This window comes from Lacerta agilis, chromosome 11 (genome assembly GCF_009819535.1).
Source record: "Lacerta agilis isolate rLacAgi1 chromosome 11, rLacAgi1.pri, whole genome shotgun sequence".
Lineage (NCBI taxonomy): Eukaryota > Metazoa > Chordata > Lepidosauria > Squamata > Lacertidae > Lacerta > Lacerta agilis.
The window spans coordinates 2,917,406-2,944,693 of record NC_046322.1 but is presented as its reverse complement, the minus strand read 5'-3'; the positions used below and the strand labels follow the sequence as shown (position 1 = coordinate 2,944,693).

The 27,288-nt window shown below is 44.6% G+C and overlaps 1 protein-coding gene across 2 annotated transcripts in view; it reads right to left on the bottom strand.

The window, feature by feature from the left end:
• Positions 1-8,516: 8,516 nt before the first annotated feature.
• Positions 8,517-27,288, bottom strand: part of FAM219A (family with sequence similarity 219 member A) — a 57,263-nt gene continuing 38,491 nt past the window's right edge. The window contains exons 3-6 of one of the 2 annotated variants that reach the window (XM_033164161.1): positions 12,608-12,710; positions 10,984-11,064; positions 10,110-10,164; positions 8,517-8,989 (exon numbers count right to left, since the gene is read on the bottom strand). In XM_033164161.1, the coding sequence (XP_033020052.1) occupies positions 8,834-8,989; positions 10,110-10,164; positions 10,984-11,064; positions 12,608-12,710 (395 nt within the window). In that variant the 3' untranslated portion in view covers positions 8,517-8,833. Of the gene's footprint in view, positions 8,993-10,109; positions 10,165-10,983; positions 11,065-12,607; positions 12,711-27,288 lie in introns of both variants that reach the window. The other variant, XM_033164160.1, reaches the window with a different exon arrangement.

Below are 27,288 nucleotides of genomic sequence, written 5' to 3'. Positions count from 1 at the left end.
GGCTCGTGATCAGCAATTTATGTAGGAAGAGTCTCAGCGATTGATGCCCAGTCACCCAGCTTTTCTGGCCCCGCAGAACACAGTTCTGAGGAGATGACATTCCTTAAAAGGATTGGCATTTAAAGAGACGTTTTCCAGTTTGGGAGCAGAGACACATGTAAGACGCATTTCCTCTAAGACTGCTTTCTCCCGAAGACACCACTTCCTCTGCAAATACGTTTACACACAATCAGTCATGGCACATATCACAGGGAGGAAAACATAGACGTCATGCACTGGATCATGTCCGCTGTACCAGAACAGCATCACGTCCTGATGCAGCAGCCCTGATAACTTTGCCACGGAGTGGGGGAACAGAGTGGAGGGCAGGCACGGTTCAGCAGATAGTGCAAAAAGGTAAAAATGAAAAAACGAAGGTCGCCTCGCCCTCCACAAAATAAATAAAAAGGAAAACAGCTGCTTCCTGCGAGCTTCTTCCATGGGCACGACCCCTCCACTTCTCCCAAATGAATTGTCGTGTGTGCAAAAAAAGCTCAGGGCAGATCTTACCCATCCGCCATTGGTAGTGAGGGGCAGGTTGCCCCAAAGCCACAGACAGATCAACTAAGACGTCCGAAAGAATTCCCAGTGTCCCGTTAAAGATAATTGCTACAACACAGGTTGAAATAAAGAACCATGAGTGAAGGATTGGCCAGGGTGAGGGGTGGAAAACAACCTGCAGCCATTTTTTATGTCCCACAGAGCCACTTGCAGCCACAGCAACCACCAAGCACCCAAGCAGCACCCAAGTGGCAGCCATGTTTCTATGGGCACCCGAGAAAGGATCTGCGCTCCAGAACCCTACAACACATCACAGCGCTGTGGCGATGGTGTGCCTCTCTTGGAATGTGTGGGGCAGCTGTTTCAGGGAAGGGGGCTGTTCAGGGCAGGCCCTGCATACCAGAAATGCGGGGTTGGGAAAAAGCCAACTGGGAGGGCCATTTCAACAGAACAGACCTGGACTGTTGGGGTTTTTTAGGGGGGAGGAAGTGGGAAAGAAAACAATAACTGAAAAATCAAGGTGTGAACGATGGATTTGTGCAATTTAACAAGGCTTGTGAGTCTAGAACTAACCACTGAACACGGATACCAAGGTGACAACTAAATTACACTTGTACGGCTCTTGCTGCCATTCAACCCCCCCTATTTGCCTCCAACTCTTCTAGTTCTCTCTAAACTTTTGTTTAGAAACAGAGGGGGATACTGTGGCATGGCGTCCTACGATTTTGTGTTTTTACCTAACCCCCTCAACTGCAGCACATAAACAGAGGGACCCTGATCTTCCCTATGTACAACACAGAGCTCCACTCAAGGATGCCGTGACATGTCACGGTACCTCCCAGTTTGCCAGAGGTGCTTCAAATGCCAGTTGGAACCGGTGGGTCCGACCAGGCAGAGAAGAGACTCCTGGCTGTGCTCGTGGCAGATCCAAGAGTTTTCAGACAGAGAACAGCTGCCATCACTGAACAAGAAGCCCACCAGGAGACAGTGCTCAGACAACCTGTCTCCCTGCCTGGCTAATAGCCGCAGAGTGTTCAGCAGTCACCTATCATCAGCTCTTGCTCCCGGCTACAGAAGCAGTTGATAAAGAGAGTTTGGTTCCTCCCTCCAATGGGACACTTCAGAAAGCTGCTCTGGTGCACTTGGCAAGAAGCATAGGGTGATAGTGCCCTACCTCCTGCTCATGGGGCGCTGCTGCAGCAAGGAACACAGACCAACACAGAGCAGAGACTGCAACCCAAAGGGAGACAGAAGCAGTCAGTAGTGTATAAGGGCAAGGATTCAATGATCAACTAAGGTGAGACAGAAACCCTTAAGCCAAGGGAAGATTGCATCCAGGCTGCTTGTTTCGAAGTACAGTGGTAACTTGGTTCTCAAACTTAAATCAATTCCGGGAGTCACTTTGACTCCCGAAAACTGCTTGGAAACCAAGGCACGGCTTCTGATTGGCTGCAGGAGCTTCCTGCACTCAAGCGGAAGCCGTGGAAGCTGCATCCGACATCCGGCTTGCGAAAAATGTTCACAAACCTGAACGCTCACTTCCGGGTTTGCGGCGTTCGGGAGATGATTTGTTTGGGAGCCAAGTTGTTCGAGTACCAAGGTACCACTGTACAACCATGTCAAGCCAAGAGGACAGGGCAATGCTCTGCTTTAATGCTCCCCCAGCAGTGAGGTTTGAAGAGGGCACAGACAATATCTTCTCACTGATCTCCATATGTACATCTATATAGTATCCGCTGTGTAATAGCAATGAAGAATGGTTTGCTGTAACTTTATGTCATATATTACATATTTTATGTTTTTATGGGCTTATAGCCGCAATAAAATTTGAATTTGAATTTGAAGAGATAGGATCTTTCCTGGTAGTTAACCGGCTTGTTTAGCTCTCAAGTTAAAAGCAACAAGCAGCTTGGGTGGCTCTCAATGCCAGTTCTGCATATTGGGTACTGCTGTAGCCCTCCTTCTTCTGCCTCCCTCACTGACCGACCCCCATTTATGTTGTTGCTTTGCGTCAAGTTTTTCTTGAGATGTTCACTCTTGTTCTGAACACAGATCAGAGCAGTCCCGACAAGGTCACATGTGATAAGGCTGTGATGAAAAGGGATGGAACTGATGCAAAAAGCGGTTAGGATTTCTTTTTAAAGTTCCAGGTGTGTGACAAATGGATAAAGTAATCTCAGTCCTTTTTGCATAAGGAGCCAAGGACTGGAAAGACCAGAGAGATAGGCCTATTAGAGTTTGCAGAAGCCCTAAAAGATGGCATCTTTAAGAAGGCATCAGATGTCTGCATGTGTAACATGGAAAGCACAGACATGTGAGACTGAGCATCCCTTCAGCATCTGAGATTTCTCCCAGAGCGTCACCCTGCCCGGGGTTCTGTGCATGAATTTTAATCAGCTGTATCATAATCTTGGTCTCCCTTGATGTCAGGCGACTTCTTAGATCATAATTTGCTGCTATGGAAACAGCTGTGTCACAGCCAAATCGTCTATCAGGGAGTTGAAAAACTAAGCTCCATTTTCCCTTAAAGATAACTGCTGGAAGAACCCATGGGTCTCTCCTACAGGCACAAACAAGTGTGGGATTCAGAAAATAGCAGAAGTCTACTTGATATGACGGATAAAAGAATCGTAGTGCTGATGAAGAATGCAAAGAGGAAATTGTAAACTGAAATTCACAGACTCTGAAGCAGCCATCAACTCTGAGAAGTGGCACGGTGAAAAACTTCAGGTCCCAGAATGCAAGTCAGGGCCATGATTTGCTGACTTATTTGAATCCTGATGGAGGCAAATCTGCAAGAAGTTGCCTGCTGTACAGACAGAATCCTTCTGCATGAGACTCTAAGGTGCTGGAATGCAGTAGAGCAAAACCTACAAAGTGGCAAGACAAAAACAACTGCATGCTCCCAAATGACGTGTGTACATGTAACTTCATGTACATGAAGCAAACCCACAAGAATCCTCAATATAGTCGTACCTTGGATCCTGAACGCCTTGGTACTCAGATGTTTTGGATCCCGAACGCCGCAAACCCGGAAGTGAGTGTTCCGCTTTGCAAACGTTCTTTGGAACCAGAATGTCTGACAGGGCTTCCGCAGCTTCCAGTTGGCTGCAGGAGCTTCCTGCAGCCAGTCAGAAGCCGCGCTTTGGTTTCCGAATGTTTTGGAAGTCAAACGGACTTCCAGAACGGATTCCGTTTGACTTCCAAGGTACGACTGTATCAAGTGACTGCCGGGCCATGCTTTGGGTGTAATGGCGCAACTCTGCCAGTCCTGTTGTATGTATGAAAAGAGGCTGAGAGCAAAAAGGATCCAGGTATTATTAAGTTCTGAGCACAAAAATCAGAGAAAGTCATAGGCGGAAGGAAGGAAGGAAGGAAGGAAGGAAGGAGAGAAAGAGAGAAAGGAAGAAAGGCAGAAAGGAAGGAAGGAAGGAAGGAAGGAAGGAAGGAAGGAAGAAAGAAAGAAAGAAAGAAAGAAAGAAAGAAAGAAAGAAAGAAAGAAAGAGAAGGGGGTTAGCAAAGAACAGGAGACCTGAAAGGTATAGTGCCATGTCCAAAAATTAGTAACATGCAACAAGGCATATTTCATTCTCTATTAAGAGTAGCCAAGGTTTAGAAAATAATAATAATAACAACAACAACAGACTCAAGAAGAAGCTTGAAATACAAGAGAACTGAATATTGCAACTTAGTTTGTTGTGCGCACAAGAAAGGAGGAATTTCCGTGTTCCTCATGTGCTGGCTACCCAAGGATCCTGCTGGTTATTCCGTTCTCCTACTTCCTGTGTCCTGGGGGTTCACTGTCCTTCTTTGTCTTTCCCTCTAGCTGTTCAGGAGGCTGAACTGCCAGGAGGTCCAGAGCAGCATGGGCCACAGGAATGCAGAGGCGCCATCCGGCCACCCACAGAAGACATTCTGGCCAAGCTACCTGCAGGGGCACATACTGCCTTCTCTCTTTTGTCTCTGTGCTGCAACCTGCCATTATGTATGCAATCAACTCCAAGGTTGCTGCAGGAAGCTGGATTGCTGGGATTGTATCCAATGAAGTCGCTGCATGACTGCAATTGCTTCTGCTCATGTAACAGGAATTCCACTCCCTTTCCTCCTTGCATGTACCACTGCAATCACGTCCCCCCAGCCACAAAAAATGCTCTGGTGGATTGGGTGAACACCCAGAGCATATTGGGGTGTGTGTGTGGCATGGAGTTCCATTGTTTGAGCTATAGTTGTTCAATTCTAGCAATGCCTTTTCTGTATACAATTCTTTGTGTCCCGGGAGGGATGGACTGTTTATATCAGCAATTTCTGCTTCTTGTATGCACTGACTGGGAACAGCTTCTGTGGTCTCTTGATGAAAGCAGCTAACCACTCCTGCTGTTTTGATTAGCAGACTCCTTCGTTTCCCTCAAGGTGGAGCCAAGAGATACTACCCACTTCAATCTGGCTGCAAGCACTGTTGGGCTTTTTACCATAAGATTTTCGCTCCAGGAAGCACCCTGGAGCCCACAGCTCCACTGCATGAAAAATATGGCCCTTGGACGTTATACAGCAGGAAGAGTAAACACTTCCACCAGCTGTGGAGGGGGAGACTTTATATCGTGGGTGCATAGGTAGAAATATACCCTGTGACGGAAGCCTGGTTAAAATCAGCTGCTGCTTTGAGTCTTCAGAATGTTTTAGGTTGGGGGGGGGTGAAGAGAGGAAGGGACATGACTGACAGGCAGAATATTGCCCAGAGCAACTTGTGAGAAGGGATGCCCCATTTCACATATTTCCCCCCAGCAGCACCAGAAACAAGAAGCCAATAATCCAAGTGCATTCAAAATGAGGACATAAGCTTACCATTAATTAAGACTGAATGACTAATGGGGGCTTGCAGGTTAAATGTACATTTGCGGCATTTAAGCTAGCAGATATTTGCATGGCCACGGGTGAAAACAGGCCCTTCCTTTATGCTATTTGATGCTCTAATGTAAATCAAGGCAGCCCAGAAAGGCTCTGAGATCAATATATCTATAGACACCAAATCCTCCTCCTTCCAGAATACCATCCTGCTTACGGGGAGTGTGATCCAACTGGAACAAATTCTTTCCAAACAGAACTGTCTGGGGTGGCAAGCTCTTCCTACTTCAGGATTCCCAGAAGGCAAATGAATCTTCCCGAGTATGTTCTCTTCCTTCCACCCCCACCTGAATTACAGAGCTAGGAAGCAGTTAAGTACACCCCCACAACCGATGGGTGTGGCTCTTCCCTTCTTTAAAATCTGAAGCTAAAATGCTAAAGATGGAAAGATGACTGCTCAGAGCCAAAGCCTCCATGTTGGGCTCCGCAGGGGACAGAGAGGCAGCCATAATGTAAACTCCATAATTTTTATAAAGCTGTTTCAAGTTCCTTAGAAGGCCCACTGCCACATCCATTTTTGAGCATAATCCGGAGATGAAAAGCCTGAATGCAAACACAGGAAGCACGTGCTGCAGATACATCAGTTTTGCCAATCAGGTGCCCTCCAGCAGTTGGGCTATACAAAGATGTGCTGTTTAGAACTGATGGAGGCCTATAGTCCCGCAACATCTGGATGGCACCAGCTTGGCCGAGGCTGATATGCCCATCGAGGTGCTGTGGTGGGCTGGACTGCCTGTTGCCAGCACACGATGTTGCAATGCCCAGCTCGGTCTCTGTGCAATGTGTGAAATGGCCCGAAGAAACTGCAACGTTGGTAAGCTTTCTGTGGCAGCCGCATGGGCTTCAGTCAATACATTCAGCTTTCCTGATGGCAACACCGCATCACTTATTCCCCCCCCCACTCTTGTATCCACCCCCCTCCTCAGAAAACATACAGACACAAAGCCTAGGAGCCAGGAGAAGCCAAAAGGTTTTTTTCGTTTTTTTTTCCATTTTATGTCTCTGCACTGACCTCACTAAAACTGTGCCACTATTGAGGATTTTGGTGAACAAGGAAAAGAGAACTGCTGTGGAATGCACACACCAGGGGGAACAGCTCGTAGGTAAGTAAAATAACGTGTAGGACAAATATTTTCAAATCTCATCTCTTCTATGCACACACGAAGAAGGTTAAATTCAAAGCGCAGCCCTTCCTGTCACAATCCAAAAGGCTGGTGGAAAATAGAAAAAAGTAGTAAGAAAATAAAAAACTAGGGATTGCGCACTAACAATTTAAAATACTGTGTGCAAATTAAATATGGATTAGTTAATCTCTGGGGAGAAGTTCTTAAAAGGAATTAAAATGTGTTTTCCAAATCAATCATCCTAGGCCTAGGTATTATTTCTGATAAGGTAGTTTCACTCCAAGTTCAGAGTTTTCAGGATCTGCTGGGCTGCTATTCACCACTTGCAGCTCATTTGTTGCTGTCTTTGCAATCTCCCTTAATTTCAAACACCTAACTCAGTACCCAAACTCCTGGTGGCACTTTCCTGTCTCCAATTCTCAATGAGCCAAACTTTGTTTTCATTTGCAACCCCTCCTGGTCCTTATTTCTCCTGTTCTGGAACAACAAATGGGAGTGGCCTTTCAACCAATACTCTTCTGGAAAGAGCAGAGGTCACTCTGCATATTGACACAAGGACGACCTGCATGGAATACTGGGATATGTAGTCTCCCCAGGTGGCAATACTGCATTGGATGGGAGGAGACTGCAATCCACTTCTTTGTTGTCTAACAGATTTGTGGCAATTCACAAGCACAGCTCCAGTGGAAAGTCTACATGGGGCAAGAAACTTGGCATTCAGAGGATCGGGGGCAAACCAATCTGTCGTGTGCTTATGGCGTTCGAAGCTTGGCCAATAGAGCCCTCTAAAGAGGTAGAGTATCAAATCATTTTTTTTAAAAAAAGGCAAAGAGCTCACCTGTTTTGTTACAAAGCTTGACACAACCTGAGTTAGCAAGCAGAGCAATACAGGGGTTAATCAAATCTGCCAATTTGCTTCCTGCATGCCTCCATCACTACTGATGGTCTGTGGTCACACAAATGCTGAAGTAGTTTCCCAAAGCACCAAACTGGCTAGCCATGCTGATAACTGATGGGACACTTCTCCAGGCACCAGTCTGTTAATGATGGCAACGCGACACTGGTGTCAAGGCAGCAACACAGGCACTGTATGATGAGCAGCAGAAGCAAGGACGGCCCCTTTCCCTCCCTGGCTTAGAAGTTTCACTTTGTGGCAATCAAAACACCTGGCTCTTGGGGGCTGAAGAGCCTCTCATGTGTCTGGGTGTGTGTTTGGGTGAGCCAACACCTTAAGATCAATCTCTTGCAAGTGCAGAGCACACAGCCTTTGGGACTAGCTCTACACAACGCCAGGCCGCGATAGGGCAGAAGCTTGACCAACACAGCCTGTGTGGTCCCTGGAGCCAGAGAAATCTCATTCCGCTAATGCAGGCAGGGGCACCCAGCCAAGCACAAAGCATCTCTTTCGTTGCCATCAAAAGGGTATGGGTACATGGACTTTGTCTCAAAAGCCATACAAATACTTCTCAACTCCCATTCTTGGGAACTTCAGGCAACACTTTAAATCTGATAAACTACATGGTGTTTTGCTTTGCCTTTTTACAATGACAGGCTGGTATTCAGGATTGCAAACACAAACAAAGGACAAATAAGAGTAGACTGAATTTTTCAGTCAATGTTCCCTTATTAGGCTGTGTAACGCATTATCCTTTGCTTAGTGCTTCTTATTTGGAAGCATGTTGCAAACGCAACTTTTCTTGCCATTTGCATCTTGCCTATAATCAGTTTTTTTAATGTTGATTCTTCCTAGCTGACTAGATCTTCCCTTCCTGTACTTCACTCCTGATCCCACCCCTCCTTATTCAGAGCCAGTCCATCACAGAAGACGTAGGCTCCCCAGGATTGATTTCAGCTCGTTCTTTCATTTTCGGTCAGAGACTTTTGCATTTCAAACTCTGATTTCAACTCTGATTGCCAGCTAGAGTGAACTTGGGGGGGGGGGGGCTAACTGCAGCAACCACATCTGATCTCCACCCCCTCCAAACTCCTGTGTATGAATTTTACAAGCTGAGCCCAAGTCCAAAGGGATCCAATGGGCTTTCTAGACCAAGGAGCTGTATCTGGTTCACTTACTGTAGTTTTAAAATAAAAATGAGAAGAGGATCATAAAATGAATAATATATATATATATCTATATATTATTTTTTGGTTTCTCCTGGCTCCATGAACACAAAGAGGTGCACGTCCTACCATAGGAGGAAGCAATGGCTGTTAAGTTTTACAGTTATAGTGGAAAGCACTGGTCAACCCTTGCCAGGCTTCCCTCATTACTGGATGTGGCAGGCAGTGGAAGAGGTGGCTTGACAGCACATGCAAGTGGGGTTGACCGACTTCGGAGGGATCAGGTCGAGGTCCTCGTCATCTGGGATCTCATCTAACCGATAGCCATCCTTTAGCAGCTGGATGTTCAAGTCCTGGTTGATCTGCTGCAGACAAAGAGTCAACGAGTCAAGGAACTGACAGTCCAACATCATCTCCCATACCCAACATGGCTGAATGGCAACGGCCTGTCTCCATTTTTAAAGAGACAGGTGCCAAGAGGGAAGCCACAGCTCTGCACAAGGTGTCAGGTTCAATTCACAGCTTCTCCAATTCGCAGGAGGAAATCCCCCTGCCTGAGACCCTAGAAAGTTACCAGGTGAGGTTGAATTTACTGGGGCAAAGATCTTTCCCAGCCCTGCTACCAGAGAACCAAATGGATATGGAACATGACTTACTGAGGTATCTTCAGATGTCAAGGAAATAAACAACTATCTGACTTTTAGAAGACATCTGAAGGCAAGCTCTGTTTGGGGGAGTTTTTAATGTTTGATGTTTTATTGTGTTTTTACTATTCTTCTGGGAGCCGCCCAGAGTGGCTGGGGAAACCCAGCCAGATGGGCAGGGTATAAGTAACAAAATTTTTATTATCATTACAGGCCTCCTAACATACTTTTACTTGAAATTTAAGCATGGCTGCCAAAGTTTCATTGACAGTTACTCATTTTTATTACCAACTCTGCTTTTGGTTTGTGTGTGTAATCCAACTAACATGCCCCATTAGCCCAAGGATTTTCACTTATGCGGTGGGACACCCTTGCCCCCAGTGTGCACCCTGAGTCTTCCTCAGAACTGCTCCAGAGGCTTGGGGGAATCCCTAGAGCAGATTTAGGGGGCATGTGATGGTGGAATTCCCATCTGCAAGCAGAAAACGTTGGGCTGATGTGTCACTTGTCTACTTTGGATACAAGAGTAGTCTCACAAGAACATTTTTGGTAACATCTGAGATTCGAATGGGCTACGTAGGCGTCCTATCCCATCAAGGTGTTGGCCTTAGGCTTCTTTCACTTCTGTGCTAAAACTCTATAGAAGGTCTTCTCAGGCCACTCTCTGGATTTGGGCTGCAGAAATACAAGGACGACTGGTTGCTTCAGCAAAAGAAAACCACCACTAAGGGATGCTGCCTTTGTAAAAACAGCAGTCAGAAATTTGCATCCCTTCGGGAAAGAGAAAAATATTTCAAAATCTTACTAAGGGGAATGAATGGAAGGCACAGGAACTCACCTCAGCTGAAGAATATCCCGAGGAGGAATATCTGGACATGTCAAAGTCGTCATCACTGCAGAGGAAGAAAAAGCACAACGAAGAAAGAGAAGCCAGTGAGTGAGTGAGAGAGACCCTCCAGAGCTCACTGGCCACATCACTCTTGTTCACAGAGTGAAGATGCAGGCAGATTTGCAGGATCCATCAACAGCAGCACCTGCTTCCTAAGAGTCGCCACCCAGATGCCTCCAGGTAGCACTCAAACAAGGCATGCCAGGTGATGCATTTCTTTTCTTGTTTGTTCCTCACACCTGACACTCATTCAGAAGGTATACTGTGCATGAGTCTAGGAGTGGCTAACTGCTACTGGCAGGCCTCCCCCAGACGTTTGGGCACCTCCAGACGACCTGTTTATTGAGCATTCCTCCAGAGCTACTTGCACAAAGCTCATGTGGAAATTAGATTACAACCTGGTTTTGACTGACCACCCCCATTTCTCTGGCAGGGAGATTATACATCAATGAGCATGCATCCCGATTTACTTATGGCGTCTCCCTGTTAATCATTCTCTCATTCCACACTGTTCAAGGCATTTTGACTTCACTTTGCTAAACGCAAGAAGTCAGGCTCTTTTTGCAAATGGATTTGTTGTGTTAGGGAGACAAGCATTTTAACCCACTTATACCAGATTTCATTTCCCAATAGGCAACTGAATCCTTCCTGTGAAATATAGACAATAAATAAAATTCCACGTTTTAGCTCTGGAGACTGAGAAACTTTGCCATGCTGGCCAGGCAAATTTGATTTGATCACAGTGGTATGTAAAACAGGAAAAGGTTCTCAGGATATTTCCAAGAGAACAACTGTATTTTACTGCCATCATCTGAATCTATACCTGTCTGTGTCCAGTGCTACCAATGGCTTTTCATCAGGACTCTGGTCTAATGAGGAATAGCCTTTATTGGGAACAACCAGCCTGAAATTAAAAAGAAAACATTATACATATCACCATGTAAACATTGAAAGCAGAAGTTAAGCAAGGAGCAAGGGGTGTGTGAAGCCGTTCCTTTAGTTTCAGAATATCAGAGGACCTAGTATGGCAGGATGTGGAGATTAGGTAGAAGCTGCTGAGAAAAATGGTAGCAATCTAGTTCTAGGGATGCTGTAAAAGGAAGCATGAAGCATCTGGCAAATATGGCCAGCTCTAGTGAATCCAGATACCTTACAGAATACAGGGAAGACTGGTGTGAGTAGTACATAGGCTCCTATTTCCAACTACAATCTGAGTAACCCTCAACAGGCATCAATATTAGACTACTGTAATCTGGTAGTCACTTAGGTTTGGAAACTGAATATTTGAAGGACTGCCTCCTCTATGAACCTGACTGATAATAGCTTCGTTCATCTGTCCATCCATCCGTCCGTCTGTCCCCCCCCCCCCCCCGCTTATGGAATGTTCTGTCCAGAAGGCTCGCCTAGTGGAGCCTTCCAGGATTTATTTATTTTATTCCATAAAATTCCAGGATTTATTTATTCCGTAAAATTTATACACCACTTGACTGTAAAAAAACAAACAAACGCCTTCAAAGCAGTTTACAAAAGGAATAATGTACCACATCAATATTTTTCTTAATACCTAGACATTTAAAATCAGTTAACTCCAATGATGTTATCTGTTCATTTTATTATTTTTAAACATGGTATTTTAGTACTGTTTGGTTTCCTGAATTCTAAGCTGTCTTTGACATATTTTTTTTGTAAAAAAAGAAAAAGAAAAAGAAAAGAAAAAAGAAGCTACCACAAAGGAGCTTCTGTGACTGAAGAAGATGCTCACACTTCGGAATGCCTCCCAAACCTTCACAATGTTGTAAACACTTTGGAACAAAAAGAGTGCAGTACCTCAAAAAATGTATTATGGCATTAGCTATCATGGACTATAATCCACGTCATCAGGTACACAAAGTTGTTGCTCACAGTGTGTGTGTGTGTGTGTGTGTGTGTGTGTGTGTGTGCCTGTCTCCTCCCTTCCTCCCCACAAACACACAGTCGTGGGGTGTGTAAACAGTAGGGCCAAATGGCAATGAAATGCAATATCTGACATTCAATGACAATCACAACAGCAGAATTGGAATTAATATTGTCCTTAAATTGCTAAATTAATTTGACCTTTGTAGTGGAACAGGAAACCTTTTTTGTAAGCTTTTTCCATCCTTGTGGAGCAGAAATGTACTTCAAAAGGCTGGACATTTTGCAGCTTTCTCACTTGTAGCTCTTACTTATAATAGGGAAAAGCTACACAATTGATCTCATTCCCAGGCAGACACAACTATATCAGCAGGTGCTGATTTACCTCTTAACTCAAGCAGAACTATGGAGTCGTTTAACCCATTTTCTAAGCTAGTGGCTATTGACAAAACTCTACTCCCAAAAGAGTTCTGCATGAACAAAAGGGCATGCCTACCCAAAGTCCACTGGTATGGTTTACAAATTAAGCACTTGAATATTGTGAAGTGGTCTACCTTGTTCGTGCCATCACATTGTTCTTCTTGGGCTGTTGGTTAACTGGGCTCCCCATGTTTCCATTTTTCAGGGACCCCTTACGAGCCAGCTCCCTCTGTTTCTCTGCAGAAGGAAGGCAGACATTAACATCCAAGTTAGGCTGCTTCTCCTTTGACGCTGATTAATTATAGCAAGGTTAGCCACAGACTGTCAATCCTGTTCTCTGAAAATTATCCTACAACTTCCACATTCTTGGTGGGCTATAAAACCAAGGAAACAAAGGGTGCTTGCAATCTCTTATGATTTTTGTTGCTTGGATGTGGGCTCCAGTGTGACCAAACAAAAGCTTTGCTTTGACATGCAGAACAGAAATTGTGCATTTCACTATTTGCGAAATACAACTTATACACATTTAATGTGTGCTCGCTCAGCTTTACATGGGTGGCAAAAATATACAGTATATATAAAAACTTAGAAGTGGGGCAGAAAGGAACTGGGGACTTTGGCAACCCTGCCCGCCACTGAACCCAAAGAGAGCTACATTATAATAAAAATACTTAAAAAGAGAAATGATTGTAAGGTCTCTATCTATCAAGGCTGTTTCCGTGTCGGTCTCAAGGAAGCATCGTCGCATGCGACACAGAGTTAACACACCTTACAAAAGCCACACAGATTCTTAGGTAATTTTCACACAATGATACATCATTTCATTTGACTGGCAGCTCAACACACACACAGCATTGTAAAGTTTTGCTCCAAACAAATGAAGAATTTGTAAGTGCCATGCAAGCAGCCGAAAACGGAATGGTAAACCTAAACAGAGGGTTGGTTGGAGAGAGAGAGAAGCATCCTGTTCTCACAGTTCTGCGTGGCTTGTTAATAGGGAGGTGAAAGGAAGGGCAATGCAAGGCCTTCAGGGAATTTCAAAGCCTTGCACTTGTCTGCAATTCAACATTAGGAAAAGGACGGCGAAAGGCCACGGTTGTTTCCTGACCTGCTACGCTCTTTTGTTGGCAGCTTAAAGCCTTTCACTCGCAGGAGAAGCACAGCATTTAGTTTTTTTAGCATGATGCAGAATGCAGGAGGTTCAGCCCTGAGAGAAGAGTACTCTTCATTATGCCCTGCCATAAAAGGGATGGCGGTCAGTGAAGTAAAGTGATTTGTGTTGGCATGAACTGCATCCAAGCTGTGCTGCCAGTCACGCCTGTACCCCCTACCCTGGTTACATACTCTATGAGACAGTTTTCCCTTCTAGCTGAGCAGGAGCAACCATGATTATGAGGCAGCTTGCCAGACTTAATTCCTCACTGATCTACGTACCGACTAGGTTCAGAGCAACTTACTTGACTTATTTTTATTTAGGAAATGCCTTAATCGCTTCATACAAAGCTGTATTATATTATTTGCTTTACATTCAAAGCAGTGTACAAAACAGAACTCGAATGCAATACAATATGTAACCAAACAAAAAACTAATAATACTACACTATTCAACCACAACTGAACACCCATCCGCACCCCTCCATTCACAATCTCAGCCAGTCACTTTGCCGAACAAAGACGAAATGAAAATAAATTTCAAATAGAAGCCATCTTCTACCTCATCTCCCGCCTGGAGCAGAACATTTGCTCCCTCCCTGCCTCACACCCAGGAGGCAGCCGGGTTGGGTGTATGTGTGTGTGTCTGAGCTCTGCACAGATAAGAATGTTATCTCATCAATGTTGCTCAGCCTGGTTATAAGATTATCAGACCAACAATTATAACCTCCATGTCTTCCAAAGCAAACAAATAGCAAACATAGCTATTAGGGAAGGGAAAATTGGATTAAATAACAACTACCACCTCACATGTTGTTTGGCCTGGTAATATGCCCATCATTATGACAATGGGGTGTGTGTGTGTGTGTGTGCGCATGCACTGTGCCAAAACTCATTTCAACAGCCCCTTCCTAAGTCACCCAGTGTTGGAGGATAGGGGGACAGCAGGCTTTGCCCTTCCTATTACAGTGGCTCCTAGACGACTTTCCCATAGGTGAGGAGGACCATCTGCTGCTTAGGGATATAAAGGGATGTCATTGGTGCGGAAACTTAAACTTGCAGTTACACAAAACCAAGCCTGCTCTCATCTGCATAGCCCCACCCTAAACTCAAAACCAAGCCTGCTCTCATCTGCATAGCCCCACCCGAAACTCAAAACCAAGCCTGCTCTCATCTGCATAGCCCCACCCGAAACTCAAAACCAAGCCTGCTCTCATCTGCATAGCCCCACCCTAAACTCAAAACCAAGCCTGCTCTCATCTGCATAGCCCCACCCTGAACTCAGTTCTGGACACACTGGCATGATAGGACAGGACTGAGCCAACTAAGAATGACTCCTGCTCAGTCCCTTGTGTGGAGCACAGCATTACTACAACTGACTAAGGAACTGGTGTGTGACTGCACAAGTCAAGCTTGCGATGGAGGGGGTATTGTTTTCATTTGTTACAATGCTATGTATTTTTTTGTGATCCCGGGTGAAGGGCAGTATAGTAATTTAATAAATAAATAAAAGCACACGGGACCCAACCTACAGCTGCTCTTTCTTGCCTAACAGCACAGAATTCTTGATGTTTCCCAACACGCTTCTCCAAAGACACACCCAAGGCAGCACTCTGCCAACTGACTGCTGATGTTGTGATGCGTGGCTGTTCTTATTGCTATGAGCTGCTCTGAGAATCATTTGTGGGGGGAAACAAATGAAGGGATGAGGACGAGGATGAGTCGCCTGCAGATCTTGAAGAGTCTACTGTTGCATTCTGCTCTGCCCCTCAATTAACTAGGATCAAATGGGGGAATATTTTCCTTTTCAGGATACCCCATCCAAAAAAGTAGAGGACTGCAGCAGCAAAGACACTTTCTGAAAAAGCCAATAAGGTTAAGTTTCCCAAGAAGAAATTAAAAAACTCTTTTTGTGCACATCAGAGCAATCAGATCAATAGATTGGTATTTAGGGAAATTATGTTGTTCCATTTTTCTTCAAGGTTCTTATTGGTTTTTATCACTTCAGTTAACCTGCTGAAAGAAGCCAATTCTAAACAGCACCCATGAGGCTTCTTACTTTCTCTCCAAAACAATTAAGAGTTCCTAAAAGGGGTTAAAGCTGTTTATCAAGCTACACCACGCTCTAGATCTAGCAGTTTTAAAAAATTGATTTGGACACAACACTTTGGTCTCAGCATCTTCATTTCTACTCTGAATAAAGAGAGTCAACACTTCTTTTATTCTCAGCATCAAAACAAGCATATTAAAAACAGAACTTTGAAAATGACATTTCTAAAGCCTATGTTGATAGATCACAGTTACAATCCAAATAAAGTTTTGTGTTTAGACTGATGAGCCTTAAGCATTAATACTTCTCTCTGAATTGTTCCCAGTGTATATAAAAGCAGTGAAATGGCTACAAAACTCAGCAGTGAAATGGCTACAAAACCCATCACTCAATCCCTCACCCCTTGCCCTGGCTCTCTTTAATTATATCCACAAATGCCTTACAAGCATGACTAAACGATATCCTGAATCTGCCAAGACCTCCATGGATGCAGCTTTTATCTCTGCCTGGGACAGCAGACACAGCCCTTGTGTGCTTATTTAACGGGCACATTATGTCAAGAAAAACATGCTTTGTCCTCTCAGTTCGGAGATAATAATAATAATAATAATTTATTATTTGTACCCTGCCCATCTGGCTGGGTCTCCCCAGCCACATGTCCCACACTCAACCATTGTAGGCTACTGACATCATGGCTCTGACTTCACAGGAGCAAAAAGATGCATTGCTCTTTTGACAAACGCCCTCTGGAAAACAGGGGAGAAATTCTTGGAGAACACTCCCTCTTAGGATACAGGAGGATACCAGTTTGAGATTTCTCTTGATTTGTATGTGCTGAGTCTCCTGTGGGGAAAGGGGAAGTCGAGTGGGACACCGCCAAGCTGCTCCAGCAACTCACTTTGCTTGCTCCAGCAGTGAGTTGTGAAGCAGCAGAGCAGGCCTAATCACCAGTCCTGTTGGGTTCCAGCTAGAGCACAGCTCTGCCCCTGCACATGTACAAAAACAATGCTGCCCCTCTGTACTCTGGAAGGCAGTGCCAAATTAAAGGGGCAACTGCAGTCAGGCCACTGGCTCACCTGCAGCAGGTTCTAAGAGTCTGCCTAGAAAGAGATTGTGTCAGGCAGGCTACATCCTTAAAGGATCAACTCTATCAGTTCCCCCTCCTGCCCAACTGCAGTACTGGGTTTTGTGTGCATGCGTCTATTTGTACTGCAATAGAACCTTGGTGCAGTTCTTATATTAGGGGGAGGATATCCCATCTGCGGGACGCGGGTGGCACTGTGGGTTAAACCACAGAGCCTAGGGCTTGCAGATCAGAAGGTCAACAGTTTGAATCCCCGTGACGGGGTGAGTTCCCGTTGCTTGGTCCCTGCTCCTGCCAACCTAGAAGTTCGAAAGCACATCAAAGTGCAAGTAGATAAATAGGTACCACTCCGCCAGGAAGGTAAAAGGGGTTTCCGTGTGCTGCTCTGGTTTCGCCAGAAGTGGCTTAGTCATGCTGGGCTGGCCACATGACGCAGAAGCTGTATGCTGGCTCCCTCGGCCAGTAAAGCGAGATGAGCGCCGCAACCCCAGAGTCATCCATGACTGGACCTAATGGTCAGGGGTCCCTTTACCTTTTTATCCCATCTGCAAGCGATGAAACTGTGTCCCCAATCGTAAGCACCCAGTGAGTCTGCCGGCCATTAACATCCCTTTTCTTGGCTTGGTGGCTGGTGGCCACACGACATGATGCCATCTCATCTTTTGAGATCCCAGGAAAGACGTTACTCTCTCTAATCTTGTTAGATGCACAGAGCAGTTTATGAATCATTTATTGCAAAAGTATTGCGAGAACGTGGCTCTAATTGCATCCACTTCGATCAAAATGGACACAATTAGCATAACATTATTGACAGGCACGCTGGGACACTTGGTCTTGTGCCCAGCTCGATAGGAAGATGATTCTCCACAGAGAAGCTAGAGGCCACTGCCGCCACCCTCCTTTTCCCGTCCAAGGTAGATTTGGGGGCCCTGGTGAAGGGGAATGAACATACACAAAGCATTGATCCTTTGCACACGCTTGCTTGCAGCACACATAAAATGATCCAGCCCCCCCCCCCCCGATGATATTTCTGAAGACTTTTCAAAGGCAGTAATCCAACCCAGGTATTACCAAAGGATGAATAACAGTGGCAAGATCAACCTGTCCAAGATCAAAAGCAGCTAGTACATCACAGCTGGTAAAAAGTGCTCTGTGCCACAGACTCCACTGGCATCCGGAACAGAAGCTGGGTCTTGAAGCAGCCATTAGCTCTGAACTTAATCCCGATGGGGGAGTGCAACCCCAACCAGAACAGTCCAAATATAATTTACATGATCAGCTAAACCTCCTACCACCAGTGTCTCTACTTTGTTTCAATTGTGTTTATGAACCCTTTTTCGAGGATGTGAAAGAGGGGAATCAGGCAGTAAGCAGCTTATGTTACAGAGTTCCTAGCATGCTCGCACAAGATATGCTGCAGTTAAACCACACGCCATCAGGAATTAAGTACTGAAATTTCATGTGCTGTTTAAGCACTAGTATGAGACAGGGATACCCAGTGTATTCTTGGGGGATATGTCACCCTGTGGGTGCCGTGTGTGGTGAGGATGCCAGAACTCTGTTGCCCTACTCTCTTTTCATAGATGGTAATGAAGTCAGAACCCCTAAGAATAAGAGCTTGATGTGAATATGTCCTTTCGGTGTCCTTGAGACACTACATGCAAAACTCACACTGATCTTTTTTGGGGAGGGGGTATCATTTGTAGCAATATGCCCACCAGTCTTTTCTTCACATAATGCAGGCAATCACTCCCAAAGGAATGGGGTAGGGGAGAGGAGAAGGGTGTTGGCGAACACCACAAGTCACCCATTAACAAGAAGCCTGCTCCAGGCCTCCAGAGGTGAAAGACTAGGCATTAATCCAAAAGCTCATTCTCTCAGCCCAGGCTTTTGTAGGAAATGCAATCCAGGATCTAATTTTCAGTTTCAGTTTCTAATGAAAGGAAAATGAATGTCAGCCCAGGGGATTCACAAGGGTGTCCTGGGGGAAAAGGCTAGGCTTGCCACGAAAATTAATCTCCTTTAGGGCAGGTGACCTTTTTAAGGAAGTGGAAGTGAAATCTTAACAAGTTTACCCGCTACTGGAGAATCCAAGATTACGGACCAAAATATCACCTTGGAAGAACAATATTCTCTCAGTACTTGGAACAAAATCAAATAACTTAGGCAGCTTTTAAAAAAGAATTAAGACACATCCATGGAGGGTAAGGTTATCGATGACTACTATTCATGACAGCTTTATGTTGCCTCTAGGATCAGAGGATGCACTTGAATGCCAGTCACTGAGGAACATGAACAGGAGGGGGCTATTAAGCTCCTGTCCTGCTTGTGGCCTTTCCCATTTGGGCAGCTGTTTTGCTACTTTGAGAATAGGATGCTGGAGTAGATGGGTCTCTGGTCGGATCCAGAATGGCACTTCTTATGCTATTTACTACTATCTGAAACAGTATCATGTAGAAAACTATAGGATCACAAGAACTCTCAATATGTTATTTAAGAAACAGTGAACAAAATTACTGTTTCCCCCATTAATATTGCTAAGATATTAATTTTGGTTTATTCATGTACAGATCACATTTTACAAGAATTGGCAGCTATTTGTGGAATAACTTGTTAGGCAGGAATTATAGTCCTCTTCAGGCTTTACCTGAACATGGTTAGGTACCTGAACCCTTTGGACCTCACCTTTCAATGCAAGAAGATCAAAAGCTGAGCTGGTGCAAAGGGTGAGGGAAGCATTGGGACAGAGACTGCATGTGTGACTCTTCCCACTTTAAGCTCACATGTGTTCACCCTGGCATGCCTGGAGGGGGCTTATTACACAGAGGGAACTGAAATATTGCTCATGATCACCCAGCATGTTCATACCTGGGGTGGTGTTAAAATCTAAAGAAAAAGCTAGCTCGCTCAGTTAGCAAAGGTGAATCATTCCACCCCACTAGCTCTTGTTAATAGCACAAGATTTCCATGTAAAATAAAATAGAAGGTTTGAACTGCGGACACTTCAAAGTCTCCCTGGCCACTCACCTGCATAACTCAATAGCATCCAAACCAATAAAAGCCTATTGCCGATCCCTGTTGGATCAGACTAAATGCCTTTATAGTCCAGCATCCTGTTATCACAGAGGCCAACTAAATGCATTTGAGAAGTCCACAGGTAGGGTCTGAATGCAACAGCGCTCCCTGTCTCCTTGTGCTTCCCAGCAACTAGTATTCAGAGGCATACTGCCTCTGATGGTGGTGTTGATACACAGCCATTACGGCCATGCCGCTCACAAGTAGGATAGCAGAACTGATTAGCCAGCAGCACTGAGAATGTGAGAGGGAAGATGGAGAAAACAGAGGAGAGGGAGAGAAAGCGAAGACAGGAAGGGGCATGTCAAGCTGTTCAGGGAGGTTCCTAATGAGCTGGAAGAGGCTGCAGCAGCACAGCGTTAGAGCATACATACTGAATGCAAAAGGTCTCAATTTCAACCCCCAGCATCTCCAAGGAGGGCTAGGAAAGAACACTGCCTGAAACCCTGGAAAGCCACTGTTAATCTGTACAGACAATACTGTGCAATGGACCTCTGGTCTGACCCTGACCATGGGCTTCATGGATTTGTCAATGGGAGCTGCTTATGGTCACCTGAAACTTGTTCCTACAAAACGGCAATGCTCAAGGCCCAACTGCAGTAAACAGTAGGATAACAAGAGCAAGCCCTCCCAGGACTATTGGAAGAGCGAGCAAGATAAGCCTGCAGTATTCCTGCTGATCATTTATTATGAATACACCTGTGTGCCACCCTCTCTTTTCCATTAAGGAACGTTCAAGATGACTAACTATGTTTCCATTAAAGTGACAAACACAATAGAAAAAACCCAGACTGAAGCACAGCGCCAATGTCATAAGGAAGGGAGAACACCATTACCAGCCCCCACAATGCAACTCCACAGGAGCAGTTATCTGTGACAATGCTCTGGGCAGGAAAAGGAACATTTATCACCCAGGCAAAGTGCGCATGGCATACTGCAACACTTTTCCACACAAGGAGTAACACTTAAACACTATGATGATGGGGCTTGTAGGTCCACAAGAGCTGAGGCCTCCTCAGAAAGCCAGGCTCTCCCACAACCTCCCTTGGGTCAGGAAGGATTTGCTGCCTAAAAACCTAAATAAATGGAGATGCAGGAGAGTTAAAAGGCCCAAACTACGTCACATGAAGGCTGGACTGCGCACCAGAGTGCATGAACAAAATACAACAGCACAAAGCGCAAGCTCGCAGGTGCCTGAGTTTTAGTATGAGCTCATGCCCGCTCACACAGACATCTTGTTTAAGCTGCTGTATTTTGAGATTTCCTGTGAGTCACTCTGTGAACAATTCACTGCGGAATATAAATTAAAGCAACAGGAGAGCATTCTGGTGACCTAAGGTCAGGAGTGGGTGACCTTAAGCTCAAGGGCCCAATGTGGCCCTCCAGGACTCCCTATCTGGCCCTTGGAGCTTTTGTCAAGCCACATTGCATAATGAGGATGCACAATGGAGGCAGCAACATTGGCTTTGTTGCCTTGCTTGGGAATATTTGGTAGCTGTGGGTGGTTACTCTTGTCATGAAGGCAAGGAGATACCAAGGAAATTGACTGTTGGATTGGGAGTGGGGAGAAGAGGAGCTCTGAGTAGGACAGAACGTTCCCGTCTTTTTCTAACACTGGTTCTTTCAGTGGTCTGGTTCATTCACCACAAAAACCATGATACAATTGGGAATGTGCCACTTGGGTCCCTGCACAGCTCCCCCCTCTGTGTGGCTCCTGTGTAGCTCAAACAAGCCATATTATGACATGCCATCTGGGTCCAAATATTTGTTCTTTGTTTACTTCTGGCTTACTCCTTGTGGTTTGTTTGTCTAGTCCACCCACAAGAGACAGCACTTTTCGTTGATGGGGTAGCATCCTGGCTTCTACAAATGCTTATTCTCTGCCGTAAATGAAGAGAAAGGGTTAAAGGGGAATTAGAGTCCCTCAAGGGAAGAGAATTGTCCCTGTTTAAATCTGAGGAGAAGGAGAGCTTTAGAGATAGACGCTAGAAGCCAAGCAGGTAAATTATAGCATCCTTTAGAAGAATCCGCCCAGAAAGCCTGATCCCCAAAATAGCAAATCAGCATTAATTGCCCCATTACGGAAGATGCTAGGGACATTTCAGTACTCAAGAAATCAACAAGAGATACCACACAAATGGCATCGATTTTTCCAGTCATTTATTTAGAAAAAGGAAAGTAGAAACCAAAACAGCTTCACAAGGACTGAGCACAATCAGTGCTATGGAATGCTGACCCACTGCTGGGTTGGGGGCAGGGAGGGCTGAAAACTGGGTCAGAGATGGGAGAGGGAGAGTGGGCTGGGGTGGAACTGGATGGAACGGCTGAGTACTGAACACCAGCACTCTACACAGCAGTATTATGTTGCAGGTTCCACTTATACCAACTCTATAATGTTCCATTTAGCTCTTGTGACTAATAGCTGCAGATAATGCCTAGTCTCGACAAATATGTCTGATTCCTTCTGAAAGCTATCGAAGGCTGTGCTGATCACATGGCAGCAAATGCCATACGCTGTGCATTAATGTGAAGTAGAGGTTGCAAAGGGCATATAGCTCTGTCCTCCAACTTGCCACTGCCTGAGGCAGCTGCCTCACCATGCCTTATGGGGGACCTGACGCTGACCCTGGAAAACTGAATTTCATAAAAATTCTGAATAAGTCCACAGCATATCCAGAAATTGTATGCACCAGTGTATTTTTCCCCTTCTTTCAGTGTCTTTTCAAGGCTTTGGCATACTTAATCATTCATGTCACCAAAAACGTTACTTTACTGCCCAATCTAACTCCAGATGATTTATAAGCAGAATGCAGCAATCCCAAAGGGGATGCAAATGGGTGTGCGTGTGTGTGTAATTGTTCACTTCCCACCACTGTGAAGGTAGTCTTCTTACCTTTCTTTGATTCTTGTTTAGACAGTTACCTATTTGTAAGGTGACCCGTAATCTAGCCTTGCTAGTGCAATTCACTGAGCGCAGATATCATGTAGAGAGGACTGCAATTTCCCAGTGCCATTTTTAAAGTTTGGTGTTACAGTGGTTGCCTAATCTAAGCTGGCTGATTTTCCTGATGTTTCACATTTTTGTTACCAGATGGACCATTACATGTTTCTTATGCTAACCACCAACTTGAATGCCACTGAAAAAGAATTAGACAAATTTATGGAGGAAAAGACTATCAATGTCTACTAGCCATGATGGCTATGCTCTGCCTCCATGTCTAAATCCCAGTTGCTGGGAATGTCTTGTGGGGGAAATGCTGTTGTGATCAGGTCCTGTTTGCTGGCTTCCCATAGGCACCTGGCTGGCTACTGTGAGCGCAGGATGCTGGGCTAGATGGGCCACTGGCCTGATCCAGAAGTTTTTCTTATATTATTAGCATTTCATGGAGTTTTTTTGGGGAGGGGGGTGTTGGTGGGTTCACAGCAATGCTCAAATACCGGATAGCTGCTCTTGGATACAGTTGTGGTGGTTATTCTATTTCCCATAATGGCCAAACGCATAGGTACTCTTGAGGAAAAATAGCATTTGGTCTGGGACACTGGGAGATGCAGGGAGGAGGATGAGCGTTCCCTTACCCAAGTCAGGGGTGCATCAATCAAGATTTCAAACTGTCAAGACATGAACATGAGGCCATTATCTTGAATGCTGGAACCGTGTCACCTTCTGAATGGACAATGATTAGTATTTCCTTCCCTTATTTCCTCTTCCAGTCAGCAGAGCAATTTAGTACCCCTGATGGATCAATACCATTCAATAGACAAGACCACCACATGACATGTGCAAGTCAGTCTCTGATGCCTCCTTTCTACTTCCCCAAACATATCACTCCTTTGACATCCGCAAAGACAGCCTCTGAAAAGCAGAGGCAATCCATTAACCTGAGGTCACCGAAGCCTGGAGTTAACACAACCACTTCATGGGAGGGAGGAGGAATTATATCCTACACAATTCTGAAACGGGCAGCTCAGCGCACAACTATCTGCTTGAAATGTGTGAACCTTGGCTTTCGTTTTGAAACAAATATGTTTCTAGACTGTATGGCTTTTAGGCTTTCACATGTTAACACAGCTCCTGGTGACACGTGGGAATGAAGGACACAGCTAACAGACCAGGGCTTTAGTAATATTAATTTCTTGCAATGTACATACACATTTAGTTGCAGCTTTCCAGCTCATGTGACCATCACCACTAAAAGAGGTGCTTTACCCACACTATGCTTGTCCTCTCTATGTAGAACTCAGGCAAAACCTTATAGCTCCACTTTTACATCAATTTAGCTCTCTATCCAGAGAAACAAAATAGAAAATTCTTTCCAGTAGCACCTTAGAGACCAGCTGAGTTTGTTCTTGGTATGAGCTTTCGTGTGCATGCACACTTCTTCAGATACACAAACTCAGTGTATCTGAAGAAGTGTGCATGCACACGAAAGCTCATACCAGGAACAAACTCAGTTGGTCTCTAAGGTGCTACTAGAAAGAATTTTCGATTTTGTTTTGACTATGGCAGACCAACACGGCTACCCACCTGTAACCAGAGAAAGACAGGTTTTATACTTATCCAGAGAAAGACAGGTTTTATACTTATTGAACAATGTCACTAGAAATACAGCCTCCCAGGTGGCTAAATTTCTTTTTTTTAGCTTTTAAGCACCGTAAGATTTTAATTGATTGTATCGATATGGGGCTATCTGTTTAGCTCCATTCCATTGTGGGATGTGTTTTCCTTTTTTTCTTCAAAGTTCCTTCAGAGGTTTTTTTAATTCTGTACAAATGTATTTTTTCTGACTGACAGTCAAATAAAAGAATGTACCCACACTATGTAGTAGTAGTAGTAGTAGTAGTAGTAGTAGTAGTAGTAGTAGTAATAATAATATTTTTTTTTATTTCTACCCCGCCCTTCCCGATCCAGAAACCGGGCTCAGGGCAGCTAACAACAAATATAAGACAATGTAGACAATCAAAGCACTTTTAAAGTAGCTGTAGTGCAGATAACATGGTCAAGAGAAGGAATTTTGGTTTACAACTGGCAGTCCCTAATGCATAATACTTTAGTGTTCCAATATTAGCACAAGACAAGCTTGTAGCAATTCAGCACTGGAGGCCTCATACTTACTCGGGGTGACTCAACTCATCCTTCAAGATATAACAAAATTTCATGGCGTTGTTCAGTTCAAACCTGGGGGGGGCATAGTGGCATTTCTTGATTTTTCAGTAAACCCTGGATTCCCTATACCAGTGTTTTTCAACCTTTTTTGGGCAAAGGCACACTTGTTTCATGAAACAAATCACGAGGCACACCACCATTAGAAAATGTTAAAAAAATTAATTCTGTGCCTATATTGACTATATATAAAGTAATTTTTCAATTTTTCCCACGGCACACCAGGCAACATCTCGCGGCACACTAGTGTGCCGCGGAACAGTGGTTGAAAAACACTGCCCTATACTTAAACGAGTGAAAGTCATGCTCCACACAGGGAGGTGTGGGAGAAAAATCTAAATGCTACAAGAGACGGAGCTGCCAACCTGGAACCCTCAGTTCAAATCAAGCTCATGTGGTAGCCTTAGGCATATCACACTTTCCGCCTTTACGCCAGAGTTGCAACATACAAATAAGGCTAAACCTTACAGGATTGTGCTAAGGCAGGGATGAAGTATCTGTGGCTTTCCAGAAGCTGCTGGGCAACAACTCAACCTCTGGCCATGCTGTCTGGGGCTGATAGCAGCTGCAGTCCAACAACATCTAGAGGTTCCCTACACTCCGTCTAAGGATTACTAAGAGAATGCATGTAAATTAATATGCGATGTAAATGCAAAGTATTGAGCATAGTGAGTTGGTAGAACATCTGAAATATCTCACCTGCTTTCCCTTTTCCCTTCTAGGACTAGATATTCACTTTTTACAAGAGTTCTAATAAGCATTTTACAAGTTAAGCACATGGCATTCAGTAGAGGCGACCAGGAGTCAATAGATTCATTAGAAACCAGAAGGTCTACTGAAAATTGCATAAGCTTCATTAAAAACAGTTTGTGCAGTTCTGGGAATTGCTCCCCGCCCCCAAGTCTGCTGCTCTACAAAATGGACTTTCAAAGACGTTTGTTATTATAGAAGGATTTTGATAGCTTTTGTCCCCCTCCCAGCTCTGACATGTTTTCATTGGCTTGCCATTATTAATTTCATGCCTTGCATCTGTTCAGATGAGCCCTCTTGCCTCTAACTCCCAAGGCTATGTCATTTACCATTTACCATATAACTTTCCAAACAAATGACAAGGTGCCTATCCTTTAAAATGACCTGTCACCCAAAATAAGCACAAATGCCAAAGCAAACAGACAACATAAAATTATCAGTCCCTAAGAGGGGAAGCCATTGAGAGGCCTGCATAAGAGCAGAATAACAGTAGAAATAAATGGGGGCAGGGGCGATGGCCAAACAGAAGCCGGGAAGTGGCAACAGGGATAATCCTACCAATATGGATAACAAGCAACACTGACAGTTTTAGAAGAAGGCATCCAAACAAAAAGGTGTCTTAAAGGTTGCAATATTATCAGTGACCCACAGCAACTAGAGACAAACATTTCCCGCCATATCTATTTATATGCCTTTTGCATAGTACATCAATTTCCAATAGTAGGTCATGGTTGCATTTGTAAGAACTCTATCGCTCAGTGTGGCAGCAGCTGCACTTTGGAACTCCCTGCTTATTGAGATCAAGCACGCGCCTTAACTGTATTTTCTGGCACCTGCTTACAACATTCTTGTTTTGACGAGCCTTGAATGTTGAGGTAATTCTAATCTGTTTTAGTATTTCAACTTTTGGATGCTTTATAGTATGGCTATGAATTCTCATCAATTTAAGTGTTTTATCTTTTGGTAAACCGCATTGGCCAAACTGCGGGAGGCAGTGAATGATAGGCGTGCCTGGCGTGCTCTGGTCCATGGGGTCACGAAGAGTCGGACACGACTGAACGACTGAACAACAACAACAACAACAAAACCGCATTGAGGTTTTTTGTTCTTTTTTTACAATCAAGCAGTGCATAAATTTTATGAAATAAATTAATAAAATCGTAAAACCTATGGTGGTTCCTATCAGTGGCACTACTTCCACTCCTATGATATTAGAACCTGGGCTGATTCAATGAAGCTGAATGGTCAGTCAGGCGGACGGACAAAAGATAGTACTGGTACTTCTTCTCATGGTATATAGTTTTATGGAATTCACCATGAAATGAGAAGATGGCAAATATGAATGGTTTGAAAAGGGGACTAGACAGATTCATGGAGAATGTGTCTTTCAATGGCTAGTAGGCATGATGGCTGGATTCCACCTTCATTACCCCTTTGAATACCAGTTGCTGAGGATCAGCAGTAGGGGAAGTGCTACTGTCCCCCTGTCCTGCTTGCTGGTTTCTAATCTGTTGGGGGAAAGGATACTGGACTAGGTCCTTGG